At 42.6% G+C, this 22474-nt stretch overlaps 9 protein-coding genes across 9 annotated transcripts; 4 read left to right on the plus strand and 5 right to left on the minus strand.

Annotated features, from left to right (window-relative positions):
* Positions 1 to 121: 121 nt before the first annotated feature.
* On the minus strand, positions 122 to 2157 carry BYT42DRAFT_500532 (uncharacterized protein; the record flags this gene model as incomplete). The annotated part of the gene is made up of 3 exons (XM_051564708.1): positions 122 to 1387; positions 1632 to 1964; positions 2101 to 2157. 3 exons carry the CDS (start codon positions 2155 to 2157, stop codon positions 122 to 124), a joined length of 1656 nt encoding a protein of 551 aa, XP_051420818.1.
* A 428-nt stretch (positions 2158 to 2585) lies between these two features.
* On the plus strand, positions 2586 to 4748 carry BYT42DRAFT_577654 (eIF3 subunit 6 N terminal domain-containing protein). Its single transcript, XM_051569196.1, has 8 exons — positions 2586 to 2752; positions 2838 to 2955; positions 3022 to 3176; positions 3259 to 3363; positions 3438 to 3560; positions 3615 to 4066; positions 4157 to 4259; positions 4338 to 4748. Exons 1-8 carry the CDS (start codon positions 2660 to 2662, stop codon positions 4491 to 4493), a joined length of 1305 nt encoding a protein of 434 aa, XP_051420819.1. The 5' UTR covers positions 2586 to 2659; the 3' UTR covers positions 4494 to 4748.
* BYT42DRAFT_577655 (ARF/SAR) lies at positions 4742 to 5971 on the plus strand. Its single transcript, XM_051569197.1, has 5 exons — positions 4742 to 4840; positions 4913 to 5032; positions 5168 to 5337; positions 5419 to 5547; positions 5644 to 5971. Exons 1-5 carry the CDS (start codon positions 4798 to 4800, stop codon positions 5749 to 5751), a joined length of 570 nt encoding a protein of 189 aa, XP_051420820.1. The 5' UTR covers positions 4742 to 4797; the 3' UTR covers positions 5752 to 5971.
* Positions 5972 to 7499, plus strand: BYT42DRAFT_577659 (uncharacterized protein; the record flags this gene model as incomplete). The annotated part of the gene is made up of 5 exons (XM_051569198.1): positions 5972 to 6258; positions 6383 to 6464; positions 6534 to 6642; positions 6756 to 7180; positions 7246 to 7499. Coding segments are annotated over exons 1-5 (803 nt in total), but the record flags the coding sequence as incomplete, so codon positions are not given.
* Positions 7500 to 10460: 2961 nt separating this feature from the next.
* On the minus strand, positions 10461 to 11247 carry BYT42DRAFT_577662 (uncharacterized protein). Its single transcript, XM_051569199.1, has one exon. The coding sequence runs from the start codon at positions 11073 to 11075 to the stop codon at positions 10602 to 10604; it is 474 nt and encodes a 157-aa protein (XP_051420822.1). The 5' UTR covers positions 11076 to 11247; the 3' UTR covers positions 10461 to 10601.
* Positions 11248 to 13556: 2309 nt separating this feature from the next.
* Positions 13557 to 15118, minus strand: BYT42DRAFT_577666 (uncharacterized protein). Its single transcript, XM_051569200.1, has one exon. The coding sequence runs from the start codon at positions 14771 to 14773 to the stop codon at positions 13850 to 13852; it is 924 nt and encodes a 307-aa protein (XP_051420823.1). The 5' UTR covers positions 14774 to 15118; the 3' UTR covers positions 13557 to 13849.
* A 1982-nt stretch (positions 15119 to 17100) lies between these two features.
* BYT42DRAFT_577673 (Manganese/iron superoxide dismutase) lies at positions 17101 to 18500 on the minus strand. Its single transcript, XM_051569201.1, has 7 exons — positions 18282 to 18500; positions 18041 to 18212; positions 17779 to 17937; positions 17665 to 17684; positions 17534 to 17597; positions 17407 to 17444; positions 17101 to 17336 (listed from the first exon to the last, which is right to left on the minus strand). Exons 1-7 carry the CDS (start codon positions 18393 to 18395, stop codon positions 17232 to 17234), a joined length of 672 nt encoding a protein of 223 aa, XP_051420824.1. The 5' UTR covers positions 18396 to 18500; the 3' UTR covers positions 17101 to 17231.
* BYT42DRAFT_577678 (alkaline-phosphatase-like protein) lies at positions 18482 to 21312 on the minus strand. The gene is made up of 9 exons (XM_051569202.1): positions 21111 to 21312; positions 20888 to 20987; positions 20587 to 20823; positions 20043 to 20431; positions 19755 to 19912; positions 19505 to 19678; positions 19188 to 19437; positions 18949 to 19106; positions 18482 to 18890 (listed from the first exon to the last, which is right to left on the minus strand). The coding sequence occupies exons 1-9, from the start codon at positions 21186 to 21188 to the stop codon at positions 18806 to 18808; spliced, it is 1629 nt and encodes a 542-aa protein (XP_051420825.1). The 5' UTR covers positions 21189 to 21312; the 3' UTR covers positions 18482 to 18805.
* A 273-nt stretch (positions 21313 to 21585) lies between these two features.
* Positions 21586 to 22457, plus strand: BYT42DRAFT_615911 (uncharacterized protein; the record flags this gene model as incomplete). The annotated part of the gene is made up of 3 exons (XM_051572014.1): positions 21586 to 21864; positions 21937 to 22184; positions 22343 to 22457. 3 exons carry the CDS (start codon positions 21586 to 21588, stop codon positions 22455 to 22457), a joined length of 642 nt encoding a protein of 213 aa, XP_051420826.1.
* Positions 22458 to 22474: the final 17 nt, after the last annotated feature.

A 22474-nucleotide genomic window follows, 5' to 3' on the forward strand; every position in this document is an offset into this window, starting at 1 on the left:
TGGATATCACTTGAAGAGAAGGAATCACGGCGAAAGGGAGGGGGGAAAAGATGGATCTATGTAGCAAAGAGTATGGGAAGAAAGAATAATACAAAGGAAAATGTGGCACTGGATTTCAACATCAAGGATGATATGTGGAATCTAGGAAGTTCGTATCGAAAGAACTGGACTGGAACACAACCGGAAGATGATGGGTGGTATAACTGGAGGAGAAACACTGTTCGCTTTTTCGACGATAAAGCATTTCTAATTCGATATTGGGGCGTGTTGAAAGGACGAGGGCGGGGATGGCTTCTGGATGACTAGCACTTCGCGTGCCGAGAAGACGACGTCGTTTGGCCGACGGTTGACCCGCCGAACGCGATACATCGTCGGGAATCACTGTAATACCGGCAGGTACACTGACCCGACGACCGGAGGGATTAAGTACAGGTGGGGTCGGCATCAAAGTGGACGGGAAATGGCGTTCGTGAATGGGTGGCGAGGAAGGGATGACAGTCGGTTGCTCCTTGAGCTGAAGCCACTGTTGGCGGTTCTCGGCCAGAATGTCCAGAAAGACCCGAGTCCAAGGTAAAAGACGTGCAATCGCCTCAAAGTAAGGTGTCACTACAAAATCGCCAAACTTCAAACTAATATCAAATTGATTCGATTGCTCACGGTCCATTCCCGGCGACACTTCTAGACCGGCTTGTTTCTCGGCATCTCCTTGCTGGAAAAATTCCTTCACAATCAAATCGGACCATCGCTTTGAGATCGGCCAGGGGCGAACCGTATTGCTAATATCTGCAGCATGCAGCAGGATGCAGCACAGACTTCGTCGTTGAGTCTCATTCAGTATCGATTCGCTCATTTCCTCCAGTGGTCGTCGCTCAATATCGTCGATTTTCTCCTCAATCTCCTCACTTTCGTCATCACTGTCGTCGTCATTATCGTCATCCACCTCTTCCTGGGCCTCATCCGTATGGGCTTTGTCAACCACCACCAGCGGATCGTTTGTTATGCGATCCAACCGCACAGACTCGGCATGTTTGGCAATAGGACGATCCATTGCATCAAGATGATGGAACCTGGCAATGCCACTTTCCGCAATCAACCACGTGCTATTTTCGAATGCCTCTTGCAACAACTGCGCTTGCTCTTGCAGTTCGTAGTGATATACCATATCGGTCGATAAAATAAGCTGTTCCAAATAATCAACAAATTCCGCCTCTGTCACGCATCGTCCCGTCCCGGTTCCGCTCGCGATGGTAATGTTTCGTAATAGCTTATGTTTATGAATCAGATCCCGTGTAATGTCGACCGAATAATTCTCCAACACTGATGTATTCTTATACCGTTGAGCCAAGGGGGTGTTAAAGTTGACTTGATACAAGTTATTGTAACCTGGCTGTCGATCATTGAGAACAGAAAAGAAAAAAAAGTTAGTTGGTTTGAGAATCAATAGGCAAAATAGTTCCCATTTCCAGCGAATCAGGGATACACATCACCAATGAGTGATTCACTATTTTTCCTTTTTGCTCTCCCATGAGAGAACAACACAACAGTTACCCCGGGGTGAGAAATGACCGTGGAACCCAAAGTAGAGGAAAAAAGGAAGCACAAAGAAAAAATGTGACAAGTGGGTTACTTACGTGACCAACATCATGACATAAAGCAGCCAGTAACAGTGCGGCGATATCGAGAGGTGAAAGGTAACGTCTGGGTAGATCGGTCAGAATGTGATACAACATCGTCACGATATCAACGGCGTGGTAAAACGAATGATAGGGTGAATCCAGGTAATTGGCATCGATGTCAATGAAAAAATCCAACATCTCTGACGGAGTAACTCCTGTCGTTTCAAACACATTGAGTCGTTTGAAAATTCCAAGGAGATGAGCGTAGGTGTCCGTGCGACTGAGATCCAATACATTGGTATCCAAGGTGACACGCGGTCCTTTATTGTCCAACCATCGTACAAATTGCTAAACCAAAAAGAGCGAATTGAGTCAGCTGAAGAATAACAGATACACACACCCACCCATCCACACACACACACACACATAGGCACACAATCATTCTGGGGTAAAAAAAAATGGTGATCGATCAAATTTGTATTACCCTTTCAATGGCGAAAAGATCTTGCACAGAAAGCGTATTGTGTTTTAATATGAGCATTCCTCTTTTTTTGAATTTCAATGATATGCTGCGTAGTAAGCCTTCTTTTCCAGATCTATTCTCGCACTGTGAAGTACAAATCGAAGAAAAGGGAGGCGAGAGCGTAAAAGAGAGTCAAAAGAAAGAAAGAGAACGACAAGTCAACGGAAAGTGGACTAAAAGAAGAAAAAAAACGATCGATCAGCTCCCTTTTCTTCGCTGCTTATGGGTAAGAAAAAACAAGTCAAGAAGAGCAGTAAAAATAAAGAACCAAATATGTTATATGATGAAAGAAGAAAGGGGGAAAAAGCTGAAAGAGTTGTGAAGAAAAAGGAAAAAGGGACGGAGGAGTTGGAAAAATTAAAAAAGGCGTCGATCTATTTGTGACTTGCTTTTTACGTCAGCCGGTTCGGTCGCGCTTTTTTTTTTTCCTTTTTGCCCAAAGGTCTCTTTCTCTTCCTACTTGGACCGGCCAACCAAAAAAAAGCGACCTTTTATTTCACCACCGTTGTCTTGATCCGTCATGGCCGCTCAGCATGATTTGACCTTGAAAATGATCCCTCTGCTGGATCGCCATCTTGTTATTCCCCTCCTTGATTTTCTGGAAATGAAAGAGGTAGATCGTTTGTGTGACTATAGAATGGCACCTGTCAACTCTAGTACTTATGCGAGACCCCATGGGGACCTATTGGATTTTATAGGTTTACACAGCTCAGGATTTGTATCAAGCCAAATATGAAGTGCTCAGCAAAACGAATATGGTTGACAGCATCGTCGAAACGTACAAGAAGCTTCATCCCAATCAAGACACTCCCAAAGGTACACGTATAGGGATCAGACCCTGTGGCAACGATCGATGACCCCTTTCTAATACGTGCCCACTAGAATTCATCACTAAAAGAGAGCAGGTGCTTGCTCAGTTGGAAGAATTGCAGTCGGAAGCGCAGAAAGTGATGGCGATTTTGGAAAAACCAGAAGTTATTGACCAACTTCGTGAAGATAAAGAAGAAAACTTGGAGTATTTGCGACAGAATTACAATGTAACGGTCGTTCAATTACACCGTGCCTCTGTATGCTTTACACCATGGCTAATTATGGTGTTTTCTTGTCTGTGGTTTTTAGCTTACAGAAGACAAGATCAAGATTTTGTACGATCTGGGCCGATTTCAATTCAATTGCGGTGATTATGGAGGTGCGGCCGATATGTTGTACCACTATCGCGTTTTGGTACGTTTTGCAACCGTGATAAAAAAAGAACCCGACTAGTGGAATTCATGAAAATGCATTATTCTCGGATTTAGATTGCGGATAACGACATGTCCCTTTCAGCGTCATGGGGCAAATTGGCCGCTGAGGTCTTGACAGGTCACTGGGACATTGCCTTGGAGGAAATTCAAAAGCTCAGAGAATCCATTGATCAAAAGGTAGACTTGTGAAATGATTCACGTTTCTTTATGGTTATATTCACATGTGATTAGCACTTCACTTCACCGCTAGAGCAATTGCAACAACGTACTTGGTTGATTCACTGGTCACTGTTCGTTTTCTTTAACCATCCCAAAGGACGTGATGGAATCGTTGATATGTTCTTATCACAAGCGTACAGCAATACTATCCAGACATCATGTCCATGGATCCTGCGCTATTTAGCTACCGCCATCGTCACCAACAAACGCAGAAAGAATCAGATGAAGGAACTGGTGAAAATCATTGAACAAGAATCGTACGAGTACAAAGACCCTGTCACTGAATTCATCGAAGCGCTCTACGTCGATTTCGATTTTGACGGTGCTCAGAGAAAACTCAAGGAGTGCGAGGATGTGTTAAGTAACGATTTCTTTTTGGTGGCAACACAAGAAGATTTTATGGAAAACGCACGACAATTCATTTCTGAAACTTACTGTCGCATTCATCAAAAAATCAACATCAAGTGAGTACTCATCTGTTGACGGTTACACACACACGAAAAAGATGGTTCGATGAGATTCCTAATTCTTCCTTTTGCTTTTTTTTTACACAGGGATATGTCAAAGATTTTGAATCTGGATCAAGAACAAGGTGAAAAATGGATTGTAAACCTCATTAGAGATACACGTGTGGACGCAAAGATTGATTTTGAAAAGGTAAAGCGGGTGCAAAAAAAAGTAAAAGATTACTTGCGCCAATAGTTTATTCACCGGCAAACTTTCGTATATTTGTAGAATACGGTGAATATGAATACACCAGTGACCTCTGTGTATCAGCAAGTGATTGAACGCACCAAAGGTCTTTCTTTCCGGTCCCAAATTCTTGCCACCGCCGTCAAACGACGTGAAGCATTAGCTGCTCAAGCGGCTGCCACCGAAAGTTCATACTAATCAGTAATTCTCATCTAGTTGTTTTTATATTTCGCTTTCTCATCTTGTTTCTCAATTCTATTATAAAACCCCTTGGCATACTGCATGTTGATTACAGAGAAAAAAAAAAGGCGAAAGAACTTACCAAAACAGAAAGATTTGCATGATGTCATCGCTATGAATTGATTGGCTGTGGCGTGGCACTTTGTTGGAGCAGCCGACGAACGTCGGACGGTTAAACTCAGCGAGGGTTTTGCGAGCGCGTTGGCCCTTTTTTCTCTAGACTTTCTTTTTCTACTTTTTTTCGTAATCTTCACAAACTGCCATGTTTATTGTCAATTGGTTTTGGGACGTCTTGGCCTCGCTGGGTAAGTTGAGGATGACAAAGATGATGGATTGGATTCTGTGATTGAATGATGTTTTTTTGTGTATGTAATTAGGGCTTATGAATAAAAACGCCAAGATTTTATTCTTGGGTCTGGATAATGCTGGCAAGACCACACTGTTGCACATGTTGAAAAACGACCGTCTTGCTACTTTGCAACCCACACTTCATCCCAGTAAGCCAATCTTCCTTCAGCTTATTGCATTATCGAAGTTACCCATCCACTTACCGTAACGTGTTTCTTTTTGGTTCATCTCGTGTGACTTGTGTTTTTTTCTGTTTCTCGCTCGTTTCATCCGTATTTGTTCAGCTTCGGAGGAGTTGGCTATCGGCAACGTCAAGTTCACCACATATGACTTGGGAGGCCATCAGCAAGCACGTCGATTGTGGAGAGACTACTTCCCCGAAGTTTCGGGTATTGTATTTTTGGTCGACGCAGCTGACCATCAACGTTTCCCAGAAGCCAAAGCAGAATTGGATGTAGGTGTCCCTCAGTCAAAAAAAAAAGTGTAAGGATCATCTGAACCGAACTAATCTTCTCTTTCTTGTTGCATCTAATAGGCGTTACTTGCTATTGAACAACTTTCCAAGGTCCCATTTTTGATACTTGGCAACAAGATCGATGCGCCAGGTGCTGTCAGTGAAGAAGGTCTCCGACAGCAGCTGGGTATGTTCCAAACCACTGGCAAGGTATGTGGAAACCAAAAAAAAAAAACCAAGAAAACGATTTTTGTATGAATATCTGGATCTAAACTTTGGGTTTCTTTTTTTTTATTGCATGATTAGGGTAAAGTGCCATTGAATGATATCCGACCTATTGAAATGTTCATGTGCTCTGTGGTGATGAGACAAGGATACGGAGATGGATTCCGTTGGTTATCGCAATATGTATAAACCATGTGTCATCCCATGATTAAAAAAACTTCATAAACTTTTTCTTTTTCTTGCAATCAAAAATTATTCATAATCGAAGAAAAGAAAAATCATGTTGGTATTTTTTTTTGGTTTGTTTACCCGTACGTAAGCTTCAAAGATGAAAAAGAAGAGAAAGACCAGAGAATGCATGCAAAAACCGGAGTTTAGGCCGGACGTCGAAAAATTGAGCAGTGCGTTGTCCGACAGGGACTTTTTTCCTCCTTTCAGTCCAATTTGGGTCAATTCACTTTTGTGGTTTTCCTTATTTTTGTTTTTTTTCCACTGACCTCATTTGCCGCCGCCGCCGCCTCCCGTCCTCCCCACATATATCCTTTAGGTAGTAATGGAATATCAGAAAGACTACGCATCAGCAAAAACGAAAGCAGCACCCGGTCACAGTAATCCGCCTGCCACAAAATGGTTCCAGACTCACGATGACAGCGACTCTGATCAAGTGGGATTGGTACCTCACAATCGCGGTTATAAACATATCCTTTTTGAATGAGAAAGAATGCGCGCCCCACGCATTGCGCCTCACCGCCAAAGAATGCCTTTTTTTATTATTATTATTACTAACATTTTTTCACTGTTATTATCCTTAACCTTGCATACTGAAGAAATGGGGTGTCTCCGATGCTCAATTTGGAGGAAATAGACTACGTGCTCCACGGGGATTACGGGAAGAAACTGAAGTGAGAAAAACTCCACTATGGAAGGTGTATCCACATTGAACTGTCACTCACTCCCATTTCGTCTTTTAGTATACAAAAGGAGGCAAGAGACGTCCTGTGCTGAAACGAAAACGTAGATACATTGACGACGATTTACTTGATGAGGAAGAAGATCCCTACAAGCTCATCAACATGGAAGGTGAGTTGATGTCGTAAAGACTTTGAGCTTTCAATATTGTCAGAAAAACGCCACACAAAAGGACTGCCGTGGAAGAACAAAAATGACTGAAACCAGACTATTTCGGATGTTAGATATCCTGAGTCCCATCGAAACGCCTACCGACGTGGTGCGTCGACCGGCTCTACGTCGCATCATGAAATCGCCGCAAATCGAAGCCTTGACGGAAACCGCGATGGAATTCATTGAAAGTGAAAAGAACTTTAATAAGATTCTCTGTCGCTTAGCCGCTATTTTGCACAATGACGATCCTCGCTATCTCGATTTATCATTTGAACGACCTCCCGATCAACGCAAAAAATTAAAATCACAAACACAAGACAAAACCGACGATTCCACCCAAGACAAAAAGCTAAATGATGAATACCAGGAAACCCAGGATAAAGAAGAGAAGCCAGAAACCAGCGAATCAAAGGAACCGACGAATGAAGAAAACACCGCACCGGAAGCGGATACAGAAGCGCAAGAAGTGGTCAAAAAAGTCAAAGAACTGCTACTGGTGAGTGGGTTCGAAGTATCCAAGAATGGACCGTGGCTCATTGTGATGTTGTATTTGTCTTTTAGGAAAATATCAATTTCAGCAACGAATACCTCTCGCGCTTACATAATGCACGTGACAGATTATGCAAAGCCCATATGCAAAAAGAGACCTTGTGGAAACAGCTCAAAGTGAATGCCAAAGAAGAAGATATTCGAAACCCTAAATCCTACCGGGACGATACTGTACTGAATGGTTATAACTGAAAAAAAAGGAAAATAATGAATCCGCATCTATCAATTTGAATAAACGCATAATCACGCACCAAAATTAAACAGTCTTCATCACTCCGTCTCTTGCTCGTATATAACCCCAGTTTGTACAAGGTGTCTTATGGAAACCCAGATTTAGCATTATTACCAAGTTCCAGTCAGATCGTCCACGCTCGCGCTTGCCAGTTGGTAAAACTACAAGCTATTAGAAATATGATCTACAGTCACTCTGAAGAACCGTGCCAAGTTTTTCGCTCAAGACGCAATCAGAGGTTACCCTGTCGTACTGTAGCTTCCTAGTCGTAGCGTACTAGAGAAAAAACTATAACTAGTATATGAAAAGATCGTCTACCGAGACTCTGTCGTACAATTGGCAGGTTCTTGTGCAATTTTAGTACATTAATAGATAGAAACCCTACTGTCTCACGACGTAACTTGACCCAACTCACGTCATCAGCTTCAGGCGATGGTTGTACTGTTCTCCTTGGGCTACAGATAGTTGATGGGTCAGATACCATTCATTGGTCCTTTGATGCAATTGCGTAAACCACAGTGGCTAGCCTTTTCAGAGGGAGGGTCCACAATGATCAAAATAATAAACAAGTTGAGTACCATCGCTGATGGACGTAGTACTTGCCACCAACTGAGGATTTCGGTTGCCAGGTGCATTTCCATCGTCAATACCTATACAAACTTATCATATTTTGTTAAGTCTCGGCGGAATTTGGTGGAAGCAAAAAGCCTTTTCTCGCGTGCTCTGGTTGCTAATGGCAATGTTGCCCAAATGCAATCATCACCCAAGTTTTATTTAATCAAACGCACTCAAGCAAACACCAACATTTCTATAGCTTTTTTTTGACCTTTTGAAGACTCAAAAAATGACGATTAGCTTAATCATTTGGATGCCTTAGATGGGGGATAAACTTTATGCGTGAGGAACCCTTTAGGAGGGCTTGGTCATTCTGTAAAACGAAGAAATTTTCATGTGAGGTGAACAAAACTGCGCGCGTCACGCTTGGTACTTGTTTTATCTACATGCGCCTTTTTGTGTGCCTATACTATTTTTTTTTACTGTCAATGTATCGGCAGTAATTTCTTGGTCCCTGCATTCGATGACTTACACCCATAGCAATGTTTTATATGAAAAATAGGCGATCCAATGAGTACGGAAGTTGACCAGGGAATAACTAGCTGGATCACTGTAGATACGCATCGTACATGGTCAACGAGGTCTATCTAGACACTTGGGTTTCTACTTGCTTTTTTAAGAGGTGCGACCCGGCCGTTTTTCTTTCATGTTTACGGGGATAACTCTTGGGATGAAACAAAGGGAGGTTTTTATGAGCATCCTTCACTAGCGAATTGGACTTGCTTGGTTTCGGACAACAAATCACATCTGCCAAAGACATTGATACCTTGCCATTCTTTATTATTTTGTATGCTCAAGGATTGGTATTAGATCAAGGGTGTAATAGCATATACGGTAAATGGAAAAGATGGTAAGAAAAGCACCATATCATTGTATAATCAGTATCGGGCTGTAGTTCTATGGAAAATGTGAACAAATATTTCAAGACATGTAGGTACAACAACGATCACTACAACATAAATTTTTTTCTTATGACGGATCAAGTTAAATCAACAGGTGCAGAATATAGAACTGATCTCAACCCCTCATTACTTATTTTTGAGTAAACAGAATTCCAAAAGATTACAGCATGCTCGTTTATTATTTCAACCCCTCATATTAAGCTATCAAACGCGTTATCTCCCACAGAAAATATGAACATCTCTCCGCTACAAAAGTAGACAATGTCCCGCCAAACTAAAAGAGATAAAACAAAAAGTCGAAGACAATCAACATCGCACAAGGACGAATTGGATGCCATCCTCTAGAAAGATAGAGATCGTCCGCCGAAACATGGAATCCGTTAAATCAAATAGACTGGCTCACCAACAAAAGGACGCCGTCCAACAAAATGTTTCTGAACTCGGCAGGTCCCAACATACACTTGGCTGGACTGATTATAGAGCCTATCGCAACAACTCTAGCTCCTATAAGGAGAAGATACGAAGAGAAGATTCATCATGCTTACTCCTTATGATAAAACCACCGTTCTTGTCAAGATTCTTATTTCTCTAGAACCGAATGATCTAGGTACGCACGGAAAATGCATAACTGGAGGTCTCATTTCGCTCATTTCTCACATGGCAAGTTTCCTGACTCTGTTATCACACATGTTTATATAAATATTACGGTTCAAAGCCATAAAAACCTTATTGTCATCATAGTCAGGGAGAGCTTTTTCAGAACAACAAGGTGGTTATTGCACGTTTTATGAGTATGCGGAGTTGACTGTGACAGAACTGCTCCCTAATTTAATAAGGATGATACGGTCAAGGGTCACATCAACACTATTTTCTGCGTATCATGATGTCCTTTGCCGATGTTGTATGTTGTTACTTTTATTACATTTTTCGTAAGCCTACAAAGTGTTAATGGTATGCCAAAGTGCTTGGATTCTGTCGACACCGTGACTATCCCCGTGTGTCTCTAGCTCACTTACAAGGCATACAAACCATCCACTGTATACCTACATTCCCAATGGCACGGTATGCGCGAGTTGCTCTGCCTACTAAATATGATGCATTAACATGGTTCGCCAATAATGGCCTCCTTTCAGCTTCCCCTACCGAGTCACCAAAGAGAATAAACAGCCTGAATGATGGACCAAGAAAATTGCTTTTGTCATTGGTTTCATCACCTTATGTTTTATTAGAAGATGACCTCAAAACCAACAAGGAAGAAAGCAAGCAAGCATTTGGGATGGATATAGTCATATTCATTATTCAGCAAATGGATGATGTGACTGGCGACACACAGCAGCCTGTTAGGTTTAAACCCTGAAATGCGACTCGATCTCGCACTGCATAATTGAAGCACAATGGAAAATGAGATTCATCAGCAGCTACGGCAGTAATACGATATTATTATGATTAAATTAGATTAACAGGAAATAAAACAGTGGGTAATACAATATCACAGAACTATTGGATTTCCTTTTTACTTTGCCTGCCCCATTGCCTGGGCTTGTCGGCAAACCATGAATGGGATCAAGAACATTACGGAGAGACGGGTTAATGAGAAGAACAAGAGAGGAGGAAACCTTTTAAATGGCATTGTTCGATGTGTCCCTCGCCCAAACCCTGACTTTTTCCTTGTACTTTTCTGCGGCCGATTGGTATTCTACTTTTCGATTGGTCGAAGGTTGGCCCTGAAGAACGCCAATAGGTACGTCGTCTTCGTCATCATCATCCGAAGTATCCTCTAACAGTTCAAAAGCCGGTTGATTGATCGCAGGTTGTGAAGGACGTCGGGCTTGCCATGTGGCTCGATAGCCTTCGCTGGGATGACGTTGAGGTGGAGCACTTGGGCGCCGTAGTGGAGGCCTTGATGAAGTCGTGAAAGGATGGGATGTAAATCCTATAGTTGGAAACGTGCAATACGCACTCAATGGAATATTATCTTCATCATCGTCGCCACTTCCTTGTGATGATGAAGACGTAGTTATTTTTGGGTTGGAATACAGAAACGGCTGAAAGAAAATATCCTGATGAATAAAAGGCGATGAGGAAGGCATCATGATGAATCAACCACAAAAAAAAAAGATGGAACAGAAAAAAAAGAGAGAGAAAATGTTGATGGATGATTATGATACTGGATCGTTTGTTCCTTATTTTTCTTTTTGATCTTGCATATTGACTTGATACATGCTCATCCATGTTTTTATTTTTCTATGCTTCGATTATAAAAATGGGGGAGGGGGAATATGCCCCCTTGCATTGGTGGGTAGGAGCTTAGCTTATTTTATGCTTTTTGGCTTGGGTCGCCTGCCAAGGAGAAAGCGAAAAAGTAAAGACCGCAAGCCGCAGCCATGTGTGCGTGCGTGCGTGCGTGCGTGCGTGCGTGAATAATAAAGACAATCCAGTTTTTTTTTTTTTTTCATCTTGACTCCTCTCTTTGATAACTAGTTAAAATGAAATGTATTTCTTCCATGTTCTATTCTCCTTGGCATGTCTCTTAATCTCTTTTCTATACTATCTATCCTTCAGTCGATGAATATATAAGATAAGAAAGTACCATCACCCCTCAAATGAAAACATACACACAACGGTCTTTTCTTCCGTTTTCGAATAAATGTAACTATTTTTTCTTCCTTCCAAGCTAAAAATGACAATCAGTGAATAGCGTCTTTGGAGATACGGCTTCACTAAACTTACTTGGCTTATAAAGCTGCGCTGAGGCAAGTGTAGACCAGATAATATGTAATCACTTTAGGCAACAAAGCGGATACTGCTGTGATGTTGCCGTAAAACGCAGCGGTCTTCACGACCACACAATTTGAAATCTTACTTCTCGACCTTGCCCTGATGTAACAATGTCTGGCAAGCTGTCTGTTGCATAACAAGATTGAATTAGTTCTTTGTCGTCATCGTGACAAACGGGCTTCAGCTATCGTTCCTGACACTTGTTGCAGATCTATAAACGGGGAAGATTAGATAGATGGCATTTTGGATGGGTAAACAGACTTACTTTTGAACTAAAATTCTTCATTCAAAAGGATAACAACAAGCAGGCTTTGATTTTCGGCTTTCTTCGAAGTTAAGCGACACGTCCCCGAGATCCCGGGCGAAACCATCTCCTATAGCGCCAGCTGCCGGTACTGAATGGAATCAAGGATATCTTGGACAATTTCGCCGACTTCCCACTTCTCGGCTTCCTAAAACTGGAAAAATCTAGATTTAGTGATATGCTTCAAAGGATCTCAGCGGCGTACCTTACTTTTCTTTCAGGTTTTTGGATTTATGTGGTTATTGAATGCTCTATGTCAATCTACAGGTACATATCGAACTTTGATCATGTCTAAAGAAGCGTGCACTTGTAATGCCAGGAGACCCTGCTTGTTGTGCTGATCGCTATAAAAGCAAAAGTGAGAAATCTAAAAAAAAAAATGGAGGAGGATTGCGAATGACATTGACTTTTGTAACCAAAACGGAAGGAGGAAGTTCTGTGCTGTCCTGAATGTCGCCGACCACGATACCCAAGGACACTGTCCTCTTCACATCTTCGAGCCAACCGATGAGGGCCCAGGATTACTCAGTTGTATATGTATGTAGCAAGATGCTGGATGAGCGCTTATTGAGATCCTCTCTCAATCAAATAAGAGAGTCATAGATTCCTTTTTCTGTACAGTTTTCGCAAGGTTCCAATCTCCGTCCTTGTGCTTCCACTCTCTGCATTTCTTCCCTTAACTTTCTTTTGCGCTTATTTGTTTTCTTGTAGACGTGAGAATGAAGGAGTATCTGAGTAAGTTGTAGCTTTAGTTATCATTAGATGAGCCATCCCGGCTTCGCTCATTTTTGTGCCCGTGAGGTTTACATTTTTTGGTAAACCATTGATATGTACGATCGCACTACTTTATCCCGATGAGCATTTAACATATTACGCATTTTAGTTCTATATTTTTTGAACATTTCCTGCACCCATTTCTTCTCCACCCATCTCTGCTTCCTTTGCCTCCGGAATAATATCAATTTTTGGACTGTGAAGCCGTTTATGTTCTTTTGTCTAACAATGGGTTGGTAAATCTATTATTAAGGTAGGGTAACAGACCTTTCTTCTTTCCTGAATCAGAAATCAAATCATGCCTTAAAGCTTGTTGTCAATATGTATGATCCTTTAAAAATTGAAGCCTTTGACCATATAACACTAAGAAATCCACACTTGCCAAAACTCTGCCTTTGTCTGCCAAAGCAGTTTAATGAAAACGGTATTTCAAAGGACGCTTACACAGGAACAACATCCCCAATGGTAGAAAAAAATGAAAAAGGCCATCCGAAACTAACGTTAGGTCTAGAAAAAAGTTTTATCCTATCATCACATACAGCTATTTTTATTTTGTTTGCCTGTCATGCTACTCCATTGAAAGTTGCCCAGAATGGATAACCCGTATCCTATCACACTGATATCCAACGATAAACAAAAAGTTCCATCCTTTAATAGCCAATCCGTAAACCTTAACATCATAACAACTATAATGGATCTTTTTTCCATAAAAAGGCATCCCGAAATTACATAATGAAGCCGGTTAGAAAAAAGATCTCACCAATCACCCATTCATTCTGCGTGTGTACGCATGTGGGTGCATACGTTGGTAAGATAAGTTGATGCGTGCACGTTATGTGGTATGATTTTTATGTACAACAAACAAAATATGACTATGTATATGGCGCTTTTCTCTGTGTTCCTCTTGAGCAAAAATGTTGGCCTGTGAGAGGGACTCTGGAGAGGAGAGGTATGTGGGTGGGGTCGGGAGAAAGGGAGGCAAAATTTACGTTTCTTGTGCGGATTACGTTTCTAGTCCAACAGTAAAGATTTGATAGATGGCAATCGAGGTGATGCGGTATTGGGATTTTGCTGATCGAACCACATGACGGTGTCTCGTTCATTCCAAAGGGGTGGTAAATAAACCTGCAAGTGATGGGTGAGCTGAATTTCTGTTCTAGACCTGTCTCTCAAGGATGCTTCTTCTGCAAGCACGTGAAGCCGGTCGGTCGGACCATCGCCACCATCTTCGCTACAACTACTGGAACAGCTTGAAGACAAATGAGGCGATCGATCTGGTGTAACCAGTCCTTGATGAAACGAAGCTGGAGGAGGATACGGATAAAACTCGGTTTGTCCTGTATGGATGAGGTCCTCGTTCACCTGTTCCTTTGACGTGGGAAACGGTGGACGAGCTGTCATGGCCGGTGACGGAACTTTTGCCACCTCAGGGTCATGTTGTTTCTCGATATGGCGCGTCAGTTGGCCATGTCGCCAAAACGACTTGAAACATCCTGGAACTGGACAATGGTTTAATTTCGCGGTCGGCGATTGACGGTAGGGGCTTATACGGGGTTTATGGAGACTCGATGTGGGGTGGCTGGTGTGAGGTTGAATAAAGCGTAGAATCGAGCAGTGTTGTTGTTGTCGAAGGTAGGCTTCTTCATCATCGAGTGACCGTTGCTTGGAAGAATTGCTGAGACGACGGATTTTACGTCGTCGTTGCAATAACACCGCGGCAGGAGCTGAATGCACACGAATGTGCCGATTTAATTCATCCGACCGTGCGAACCGTTTATCACAATGCGGGAAACTGCAAAGATGGGGCTTCTCACCGGTATGAGTACGGACGTGGCGCACTTTATGTTCCAACCGGTAAAACGACTTGTGGCAAAAGTCGCACTTGTAAGGCCGTTGCATAGCTGCTTGTTGTTCAATGGTGATGACGGATTCCATTTACCCAGGAAAAATGGATTATTCTCTGCTTCACTGGTAAATCAAAAAAAAGGATGTTCAACCCGACCAATAAGATTTTTAGTTCAGAGCACACCGAGATAATAGCAATAATGAGTGTTGACAAAATAGGACACTGGATGGAAACAAGATTTCTGCGACGGATAATGAAGAAATGAAATCAAAGTCGGAAAAGAAGCAACAAATAAGCGGAATGAAATCCAATGGAAAGCGAAATATGAATAATCAGGAAAAAAAAAGCAAGAACGAGAGCAAGGAAAAAGATGAGGGGGTAAAAGTTTTATATAGGATGTGAGAGAGAAAGAGCCAGAAAAGAGGGTGTTACCGTTTAGGGTTCCGTCAAAAAAATAAGTATTGTAAATAATTTATATGGGCCGTGGTGTACCAGTACCTCCATCCCCCCTCGATGTGTCTATTCCCTTTTTTCCCCCTTCTTTCTTTCTTTGTCCAATCCCCCCTTTTTTTTCCTTCCTCCGGCTATGCTGAAAACAGAAATGTTTTGGGGTGTCTGGTTACACTTACAAACACATGGACATCAGATAGACGGTATATTAGGCAAAACACGGTCGCCCCTTGAAAAAAAATTGGCCTTGAGCTTCGATGCGGATTGGAGTCGGACCTTCGTTGGCAGAAAGCGGGGTAAAAGAAGGCAAAATGACTAACTTTAGAAAGTAAGCAAGTGCCATGCTCTTTCATTTTGACTTTTGAGACTATCCCTGACCGACTCACCCTTTCTTATTGGTTTCTACATCTTACCTTGACCTCCTCTTGCAATTCTGAGTTATTTTTCCTCGAACCTTTCTTTTTGTTGTAGCATATATCCCAAGCAACCATGTCTTCCCCTGTTCCCTTTCTTTCCTTTTACAGTAGTGTTCAACTTCTTGTACTTTATAGGTATTCAAGCTCTCATTATCTTATTTTCATTAGAAATGACACGGGGAGATCTTCTATCCAGCTCTGCCGTCATCGACAAACCAATACCGAAGAAATGCAGCAACGTGTATGTCACACGCATGTATTAAAAGAAAACTCCATGTATCTTTTGTATCTTTAAAAGAGGAAATAAAAAAGAGACAAGAAGTACGGTTGGACAAAGTCAAGTGAAGTTGCCAATCTTATTTTTTATATAAGATAGGCAGTCAGGTATATTATGGGCTTTCCGGTGTATCATGGGTTTTAAGGTTTTGTCCCCCCAACCCGTCGCTTGTTTTTCCCCCCAACTTCCTTAGTGTCTTTCCGCCCGAGTAAGTTTTTGGGCAACATAGGATTGAGTTTTTTCTTTTTCAGCAAAACCTTGATGGTGCAACGTTGAACGTTGGATTGCCATTTTTGGTCCACCTTTGCCAACTTGAGCGAAAAAGAAAATTCCCTGGTTCTGCCCACCATCAGCATTTGCAGCAAACGCGCCTATTTGCTATTACTTCATCATTTGTCTCATCTTGCTCATTCATGCAAATCGAGGTAATATCTCCATGAATTTTAAGGCAACGTTTGTGAGGGATGGAAACGCGGTGTATGCCAACATCGGCTTGTGTCTTTTACGTGTTTGTCGGCGCGGCATGGCGGAATGACACGCTGACGGCCTCATTATGCACTGATGGTTCACCCAATAACAATCATTATACGATCCTGCTTATATCACGATGCGGCCAGGCTCAAGGGGCATCTACACCGTGGGATACGGATATTTTAGCACCACAAAAAGCTACGAATACATTATTCCGAGTACCTGCACGTCGCACTGTAGAGGTTCTGCGACGGTCAAAACAAGCATATGAATGAATTATACTTTCTCAAAAACCTTGGGAGTACACGTGTAAATCTGTGGTGAGCCGTATGGCGCAAGGCAAGACTCAATACAAATGTGGGCCGCTGACACCGCTCACTGAACATTATGGCTCGTTGCTCAGCAATTTGACCAAGCGCTTTGAACACAGAGTAAATCTAACCACACTAACATTTTTTTAGAGCCTTTCTCACTTGCATACATCGTGCGTGTGTGGGTCGATGATCACTATCGGGAAAGTTTGCCACCCTAGACGGGAACCCATATCTAATCCGCCACCGTCAGCGCAACGGAAAATCAATTACTCAAGGTTGCTTCAATATTTACTGAACTTTTTTGCCTCATTTGATGAAAGAACAGTTCCATCCGGGAGCGACTCAAAAACAAAAGAGAGCCAACAACTAAAAATTTAGTTTGCACAAATTGAATGAATGCTTCCAAAGCTGTATACATACACACACACACACACACACACACACACACACACACACATACACGTCTCCTCAATGCAAGTTGCTTTGGTGGACTATTTGTTAGTGGTGATTCGAACTTTATTACAAGGGAGGATGATCAGCTATCCTTCATGCTGTACTTTTTTTTTTGTTTATGAATTACACGGGTGTTATTGACTTGGTAAAAAGACGATCGCTCTTCTTACTGAGCCTTGGCAAAACGCTCAGCCACGGTCTCCCAGTTGATGACTTCCCAGATGGCCTTGAGGTAATCGGGGCGGACGTTCTTGTATTGCAAGTAGTAAGCCTTTGACGCAAAGCAAAGTGTAAGTCATCAGTTAAGCCATTACCGCTTTCATTCACATTCCACTGCTTACGTGTTCCCAAACATCAACACCCAAAAGAGGCACCAAGGCTAGGAAAAATAGGAGAGCGGCATGAATTTATCCGAACACGTGATTTGACAAGGTTCACACCAAATTAAAAAAAAAAAATTACACTTACCGAGCAAAGGATCCTGGTTGGCAGTGGTAGCGATTTCAAGACGCTTGGCTTCCTTGTTGTAACCCTAATCAAGATGTATCGCTCACCTTTAGATAATGGCTCCTTTTTTAACTGCTTCATAATAAACTTACCAACCAAGCCCAGCCAGAACCTATGATTGAACAGGGAAAAACAAAAAAAAATAAAGTCAGATAACAAGTGACATAATGGATCCTGCGGATTTTTTTCTTTCCCGGGCACTTTACCTTGAACACCAGCAGCGGCCGCATTGAATTTGGTGACAAAGTTGTCGAAAGAACCGAATTCCTTGTCGATAGCCGAAGACAAAGCACCCTTGGTCAAGTTACCGCCACCCTGACCCTTGGGGGCAAGATTTTGCCAGAAAAGGCTGTGATTGATGTGACCTAGAAATTTTGGGGATTTTCTTGTTCAGCTCCTCCAATCCATGTGGTTCATTTTTCCTCTTCCTGGCTTCCATCTTGTGCCACCCTTAAAAAAACAACTTACCGCCACCGTTAAACTTGATAGCGTTTTGAATGGCCAACTGCTCGGTCAAGTTGTTGGCTTGGAAAGCGTTCTGGAGCTTCTCTTCGGCGGCATTGAAAGCATTGACATAGGTCTGATGATGCTTGGAGTGATGGATCTTCATAATTTCACCGCTGATATGGGGTTCAAGAGCCTAAATGCAACCGTGTGTGTCAGAGAACAATTCCATCCATGTCTCATACACGCGCGCTTCATAGCTTACATCGTATTCGTAAGGAAGGTCGGGCAAGGTGACCTTGGTGCGAATAGCCGTCAAAGGACGGAACGACTTGACGGCAGCGGAGGTCTTCAAAGCACGAGAAGTAATAGCAAGCATGATTAGGAAGTAAAAGAAATTAAAGGTATGAACAAAAAAAAAACTCAAAACGCGATTATCTGCCTCGCGTTCTTTTAAATAAGAAGCCGAAAAAAAAAAGCCGCCACCCCCTACGTTCGTGTGATGTCATGGTCTGCTAAATTGATTTTCAGAATCCGAAAAAGCGCGATGAATGGGAATGCCCGGATGCCAACACCATCCAGTTTACCAAGATGAATTTTTTTTCATCTTTCCGAGCTTTTTTATTGGTTGGTATCAGTCATAACACAAAAAACACATAATAAAAAAAAGAGGAGGGCAAAAAAAGAACGTTGAAAAAATATGGAATAAATAGTTGGCTCTTTTAGAAACAAAACCAAGCCGTTGTAACTCAAAAATGGGCATTTCATACAGCCTTTTTTTTTGTTATTTTATCCATGGTAATGGTGCGCGGCTTCACGTCGGACATCTTGACCCCGCATGTCGGGTCGAACAGCCGCTTGGTAAAATGAGCCGCTGCAATAAAATTTGGTCAGAGCTTGGAGTCGCTTTTCCCTTGTTGTCTACCACTTACTCATTCAAGCGACGAGTGATGTCATCGAGATCCAAATCAAGATACTCCACAATAAAATCGCCAATTTCCGTGTTCTCATGGCTGCCTCGAAGCTTTTCGGTGCCAGGACCCACAGCATAAAGATTGACGTCAACCGCTGTATGACCATGCGTTGTCCACTGATAACGATGAAGCACGTTGGTTCGTTCCAGTGAGTGAAGATGTTTTCTTCAGATTGACGCATTATACGATTCACTTACCCCAATAAGAGCACGTCGAGAAACCATGTCGGCAAACAAGTACGCAAGATCAAGCACCGATTTTCCGTGATGATTCCATTCGTTTAATTTCTGCATTTCTTCGTCGGTAGGATCATCGATACCCAAACCAGCGTGAATAATCGTATTACGAAGCATATCCTGCGATGCGATATTGGATTGAACCGCATCAGCCCATACTTGGGCCAGTTGTTCAGACGAATTCTGCACCCGATGAATGACCTCAGGATTCCTATCACATGATAAATATTTATTTTGCCCACACATAACCTGACGGCCCAAAAGCGTAAATCACTCACCATTTGTACTCAGGGTAATCCTCGCCTACTTGGCGACCAGCAGTAAAACCGCCGGTTTCGTGATCGCTCGTCGAAATGACAACGGTATTTGGATTGGCTTCCACAAATTCACGCACAATTTTGAACACTTGTTGATATTCCCAGATATCATGAATGTGAGCAGCAGGGTCATTACTAAACAAAAACAGAAGCTGTGAGTAAATTATTTCATACACGCCATCCATTGAAGTTTGTTTATTGATATGCTTACGTGTGTGCGGCCATATCAATGCGACTGCCTTCGATCATCAGAAAGAAACCTGTATCGGCTTTTTCAGAAGCCTTTTTCAGGATAGCCAATGCCTTTTGCGTCATTTCCTTGAGCGATGGTTCTTCAGAGGGCACACGGTCAATTTCATATGCCATATGCTAATCAAAACACAAAAAAACAATGAGGGGGTTTGAGGAGATGACGCATTTGTTTATCGTTTTCACGATAGTTTGTGATGATCATTGATAACGATAACGATAATGATAATGGTAAAAATTTTGGACTTACATTGGGGGCAAACAAACCCATGAGGGGTAACTGTGCATCATCTGCAATGGTATCAAATTCCGCTCGTGTGCGACTGATGGACCAGCCAAACTTGGTTCGCGCCTCATCAAGGAGGTCGCGTTGATCGGCACGGCAACTACCTTGGGTAGTATTGCTTAGGAACTCGCAAAGGCCTCCGCCAAACATGAGATCCACCGTACGGCCCAGTGGGTTGTGACCAATTTGTTGTTCGGCAATCTGATTCTCCCAGTCGCGCCAGGCCACATGCGCTGAAAACGCACCGGGCGTAGCATGCGTTACACGTGATGTGACGACAAGTCCCGTCAGCATATTACGGTGAAGTTTGGCCGATTCCAAAACAGTGCCGCATGGCGTTTCTTCCGGATCCACTATGATTAAAAAAAAAAGCCGCAAAATGAGCACATGAATATCAAAGCAAATATAACCTCGTTTCCAATTTTGGGTGGTTCCATCCGACCCATCGCTCCCGTAAATATGGCTTGGTTTATAAGAGTTGCCCTGGGATCGACTAGGTTCCACTTACCGCCAATAGCGCCATTGTAAGATTTTAGACCACATGAAAAAGCGGTGGCACCTGCTGCGCTGTCCGTGACCAAACTCGATGAACTTTGGGTCCTACTGTGGCCGACATGGACTTCGTCCAAAGGTAACATGGATTTTACCGGCAAATCTTCCCGCCAGCAATGAAACTGACGAGCAAATGTTTCCGACGCAGGACCAAATCCGTCACTGACCATCATAATCACATTACGTTTCGGCTCTGCAAGGGAAAACCGAGTTAGCATGGACGCATGGTCAGCTGTTATTGGCTAGTTGCTTCTTACCTTTTTGGGATTTAGTGCCAAGGACGATGATCGTCCCAATAATAGCCGAGCCAGCCAACACAATAACAATAGCTCCCAGAATACGATGCAAACGTGGTCTCTAAGGGAATCAAGAAACCCGATAGCGAGTGTGAGCTAAATTCAGTACTACAACATTGGCATCATGGCCAAACCCATGGATGGTTCCCATTGGAACATTAGGCCTTCATGGGGATAAACTTACGGTCGGAGACTTGAGAGGACTGACATGACCGTCCTCGGTGGGAGGAATGGCGGTATAGTTTGTTGTATTGGCCACCATACTTTTTGGAATCGTTACTTGCAAGTTTCTCGGCTCGTTAAAGACCCAAAATAAAGAAAAGTGGGAGAAAAAAAGGAAATGATAAAAAAGGAGCGATTCTAATATTCGAAAGATCGAACTCGCAACTTTAAAGAGGTGAGCAACGATCCAGAAAAAAAACTCCGCAAGGTTTCCCTGACAACTAGGGGTCATGTGGCTCGCTGTTTTCTGGCTCCCCCAGATTTTTTGTTTTTATTTTTTACTTTCACTCTTTGCATAAATCTTTTTTTGTTTGCTTTCAAGGGGGGAAAAAAGAAAAAGAATCCATAAAACATAGCATGATTTGATTACGAAGATAACCTACAATTTCATCCTAGAAACCAAAAAAGCACCGAAGTCTTCGTTTTCTTTTTTCATCATGAGCAATCCTTTTGAACAGAAAGTGGAGATGGAATCTTCTTCTTCGATTATCGGTTCGGGGTCACAAGATTGTCATCCTGAATCGATCCAAACTACTGTGGCGCCCAGTGCATGGCAATCCGAAAAGCAATCAAGTCCTGTCTTGACGGCCCGAGGTGACGATGCCTACCTGCAGAAACGGGCCCCCCGTCCACCCAACCCATGGCGTATGAGTTTACGTGTTATCCAACTTTTATCTTGCATCGGATTGTTCGGATTTCAAGCTGGAGCGAGTCCCGTAAGTGAAGACGAAATTCGTCCGGTTACGTAATGCACATCCACTTAATTTATACATGTATTTCTTTTACAGTGGTCAAATGAAATGCCATTCCAGAATAATGTAGGACTGCTTTATTATGTTTACGCCATCTGTTGCGTAGCTTTTATATGGAGTTCTTTTATGGTATATGTGTACTTGACTCGACGGTATCGACAAGCCAACAATCTTAAACGTGGGGTTGCTTTGGCGGTGGATGCCATCTTGGCCACGCTATTGGGTGTCGGTGTGTGTTTCGAATCGGCCACCTATGCCTGTACTCCAGGCCAGTACCATGGATGGTAGGTTATACCAACCCGTCAATATCCCTTCCTCCTTTCCGTACACACAATATGCGCACAAATGATATGCTGCTTTCGCCTTTCCCTTGGCGATAGACACAACCATTTAAGGTTTTTTCCTTGCATGTCCTTTTTATTGACACATTTTTCAACTTTAGGTGTGACTTTTTCAATACGGGACTATTCTTTGGTATGTTGCTTTTTGCAAGCTACACCTTCAGTTCGTTGTGGGATCTTTTTGGTGGTCTTGATTGCTTGCGGGCTGATCATTGAAGAAATTCATTGAATGG

This window comes from Radiomyces spectabilis (assembly GCF_025331425.1).
Source record: "Radiomyces spectabilis strain NRRL 2753 chromosome Unknown BYT42scaffold_10, whole genome shotgun sequence".
NCBI lineage: Eukaryota > Fungi > Mucoromycota > Mucoromycetes > Mucorales > Radiomycetaceae > Radiomyces > Radiomyces spectabilis.

Bases quoted from the DNA above. Each gene is read 5' to 3' on its own strand.
- BYT42DRAFT_577678 (XM_051569202.1), bottom strand. From the start codon at position 21,188: ATGGTGGCCAATACAACAAACTATACCGCCATTCCTCCCACCGAGGAC. The intron at 20,988-21,110 runs GTAAGTTTATCC...TGATTCCCTTAG, and splicing joins GTCCTCTCAAGTCTCCGACC to AGACCACGTTTGCATCGTAT. The intron at 19,107-19,187 runs GTAAGTGAATCG...CATCGTTATCAG, and splicing joins CTCGACGTGCTCTTATTGGG to TGGACAACGCATGGTCATAC.
- BYT42DRAFT_577673 (XM_051569201.1), bottom strand. From the start codon at position 18,395: ATGCTTGCTATTACTTCTCGTGCTTTGAAGACCTCCGCTGCCGTCAAG. The intron at 17,938-18,040 runs GTAAGTTGTTTT...CAAAATTTCTAG, and splicing joins TATCAAGTTTAACGGTGGCG to GTCACATCAATCACAGCCTT. The intron at 17,598-17,664 runs GTAAGTTTATTA...CATCTTGATTAG, and splicing joins GTTCTGGCTGGGCTTGGTTG to GGTTACAACAAGGAAGCCAA.
- BYT42DRAFT_577662 (XM_051569199.1), bottom strand. From the start codon at position 11,075: ATGATGCCTTCCTCATCGCCTTTTATTCATCAGGATATTTTCTTTCAG.
- BYT42DRAFT_577666 (XM_051569200.1), bottom strand. From the start codon at position 14,773: ATGGAATCCGTCATCACCATTGAACAACAAGCAGCTATGCAACGGCCT.
- BYT42DRAFT_577655 (XM_051569197.1), top strand. From the start codon at position 4,798: ATGTTTATTGTCAATTGGTTTTGGGACGTCTTGGCCTCGCTGG. The intron at 5,033-5,167 runs GTAAGCCAATCT...GTATTTGTTCAG, and splicing joins GCAACCCACACTTCATCCCA to CTTCGGAGGAGTTGGCTATC. The intron at 5,548-5,643 runs GTATGTGGAAAC...TTGCATGATTAG, and splicing joins TGTTCCAAACCACTGGCAAG to GGTAAAGTGCCATTGAATGA.
- BYT42DRAFT_577654 (XM_051569196.1), top strand. From the start codon at position 2,660: ATGGCCGCTCAGCATGATTTGACCTTGAAAATGATCCCTCTGCTGGAT. The intron at 2,956-3,021 runs GTACACGTATAG...CGTGCCCACTAG, and splicing joins CAATCAAGACACTCCCAAAG to AATTCATCACTAAAAGAGAG. The intron at 3,561-3,614 runs GTAGACTTGTGA...ACATGTGATTAG, and splicing joins GAGAATCCATTGATCAAAAG to CACTTCACTTCACCGCTAGA.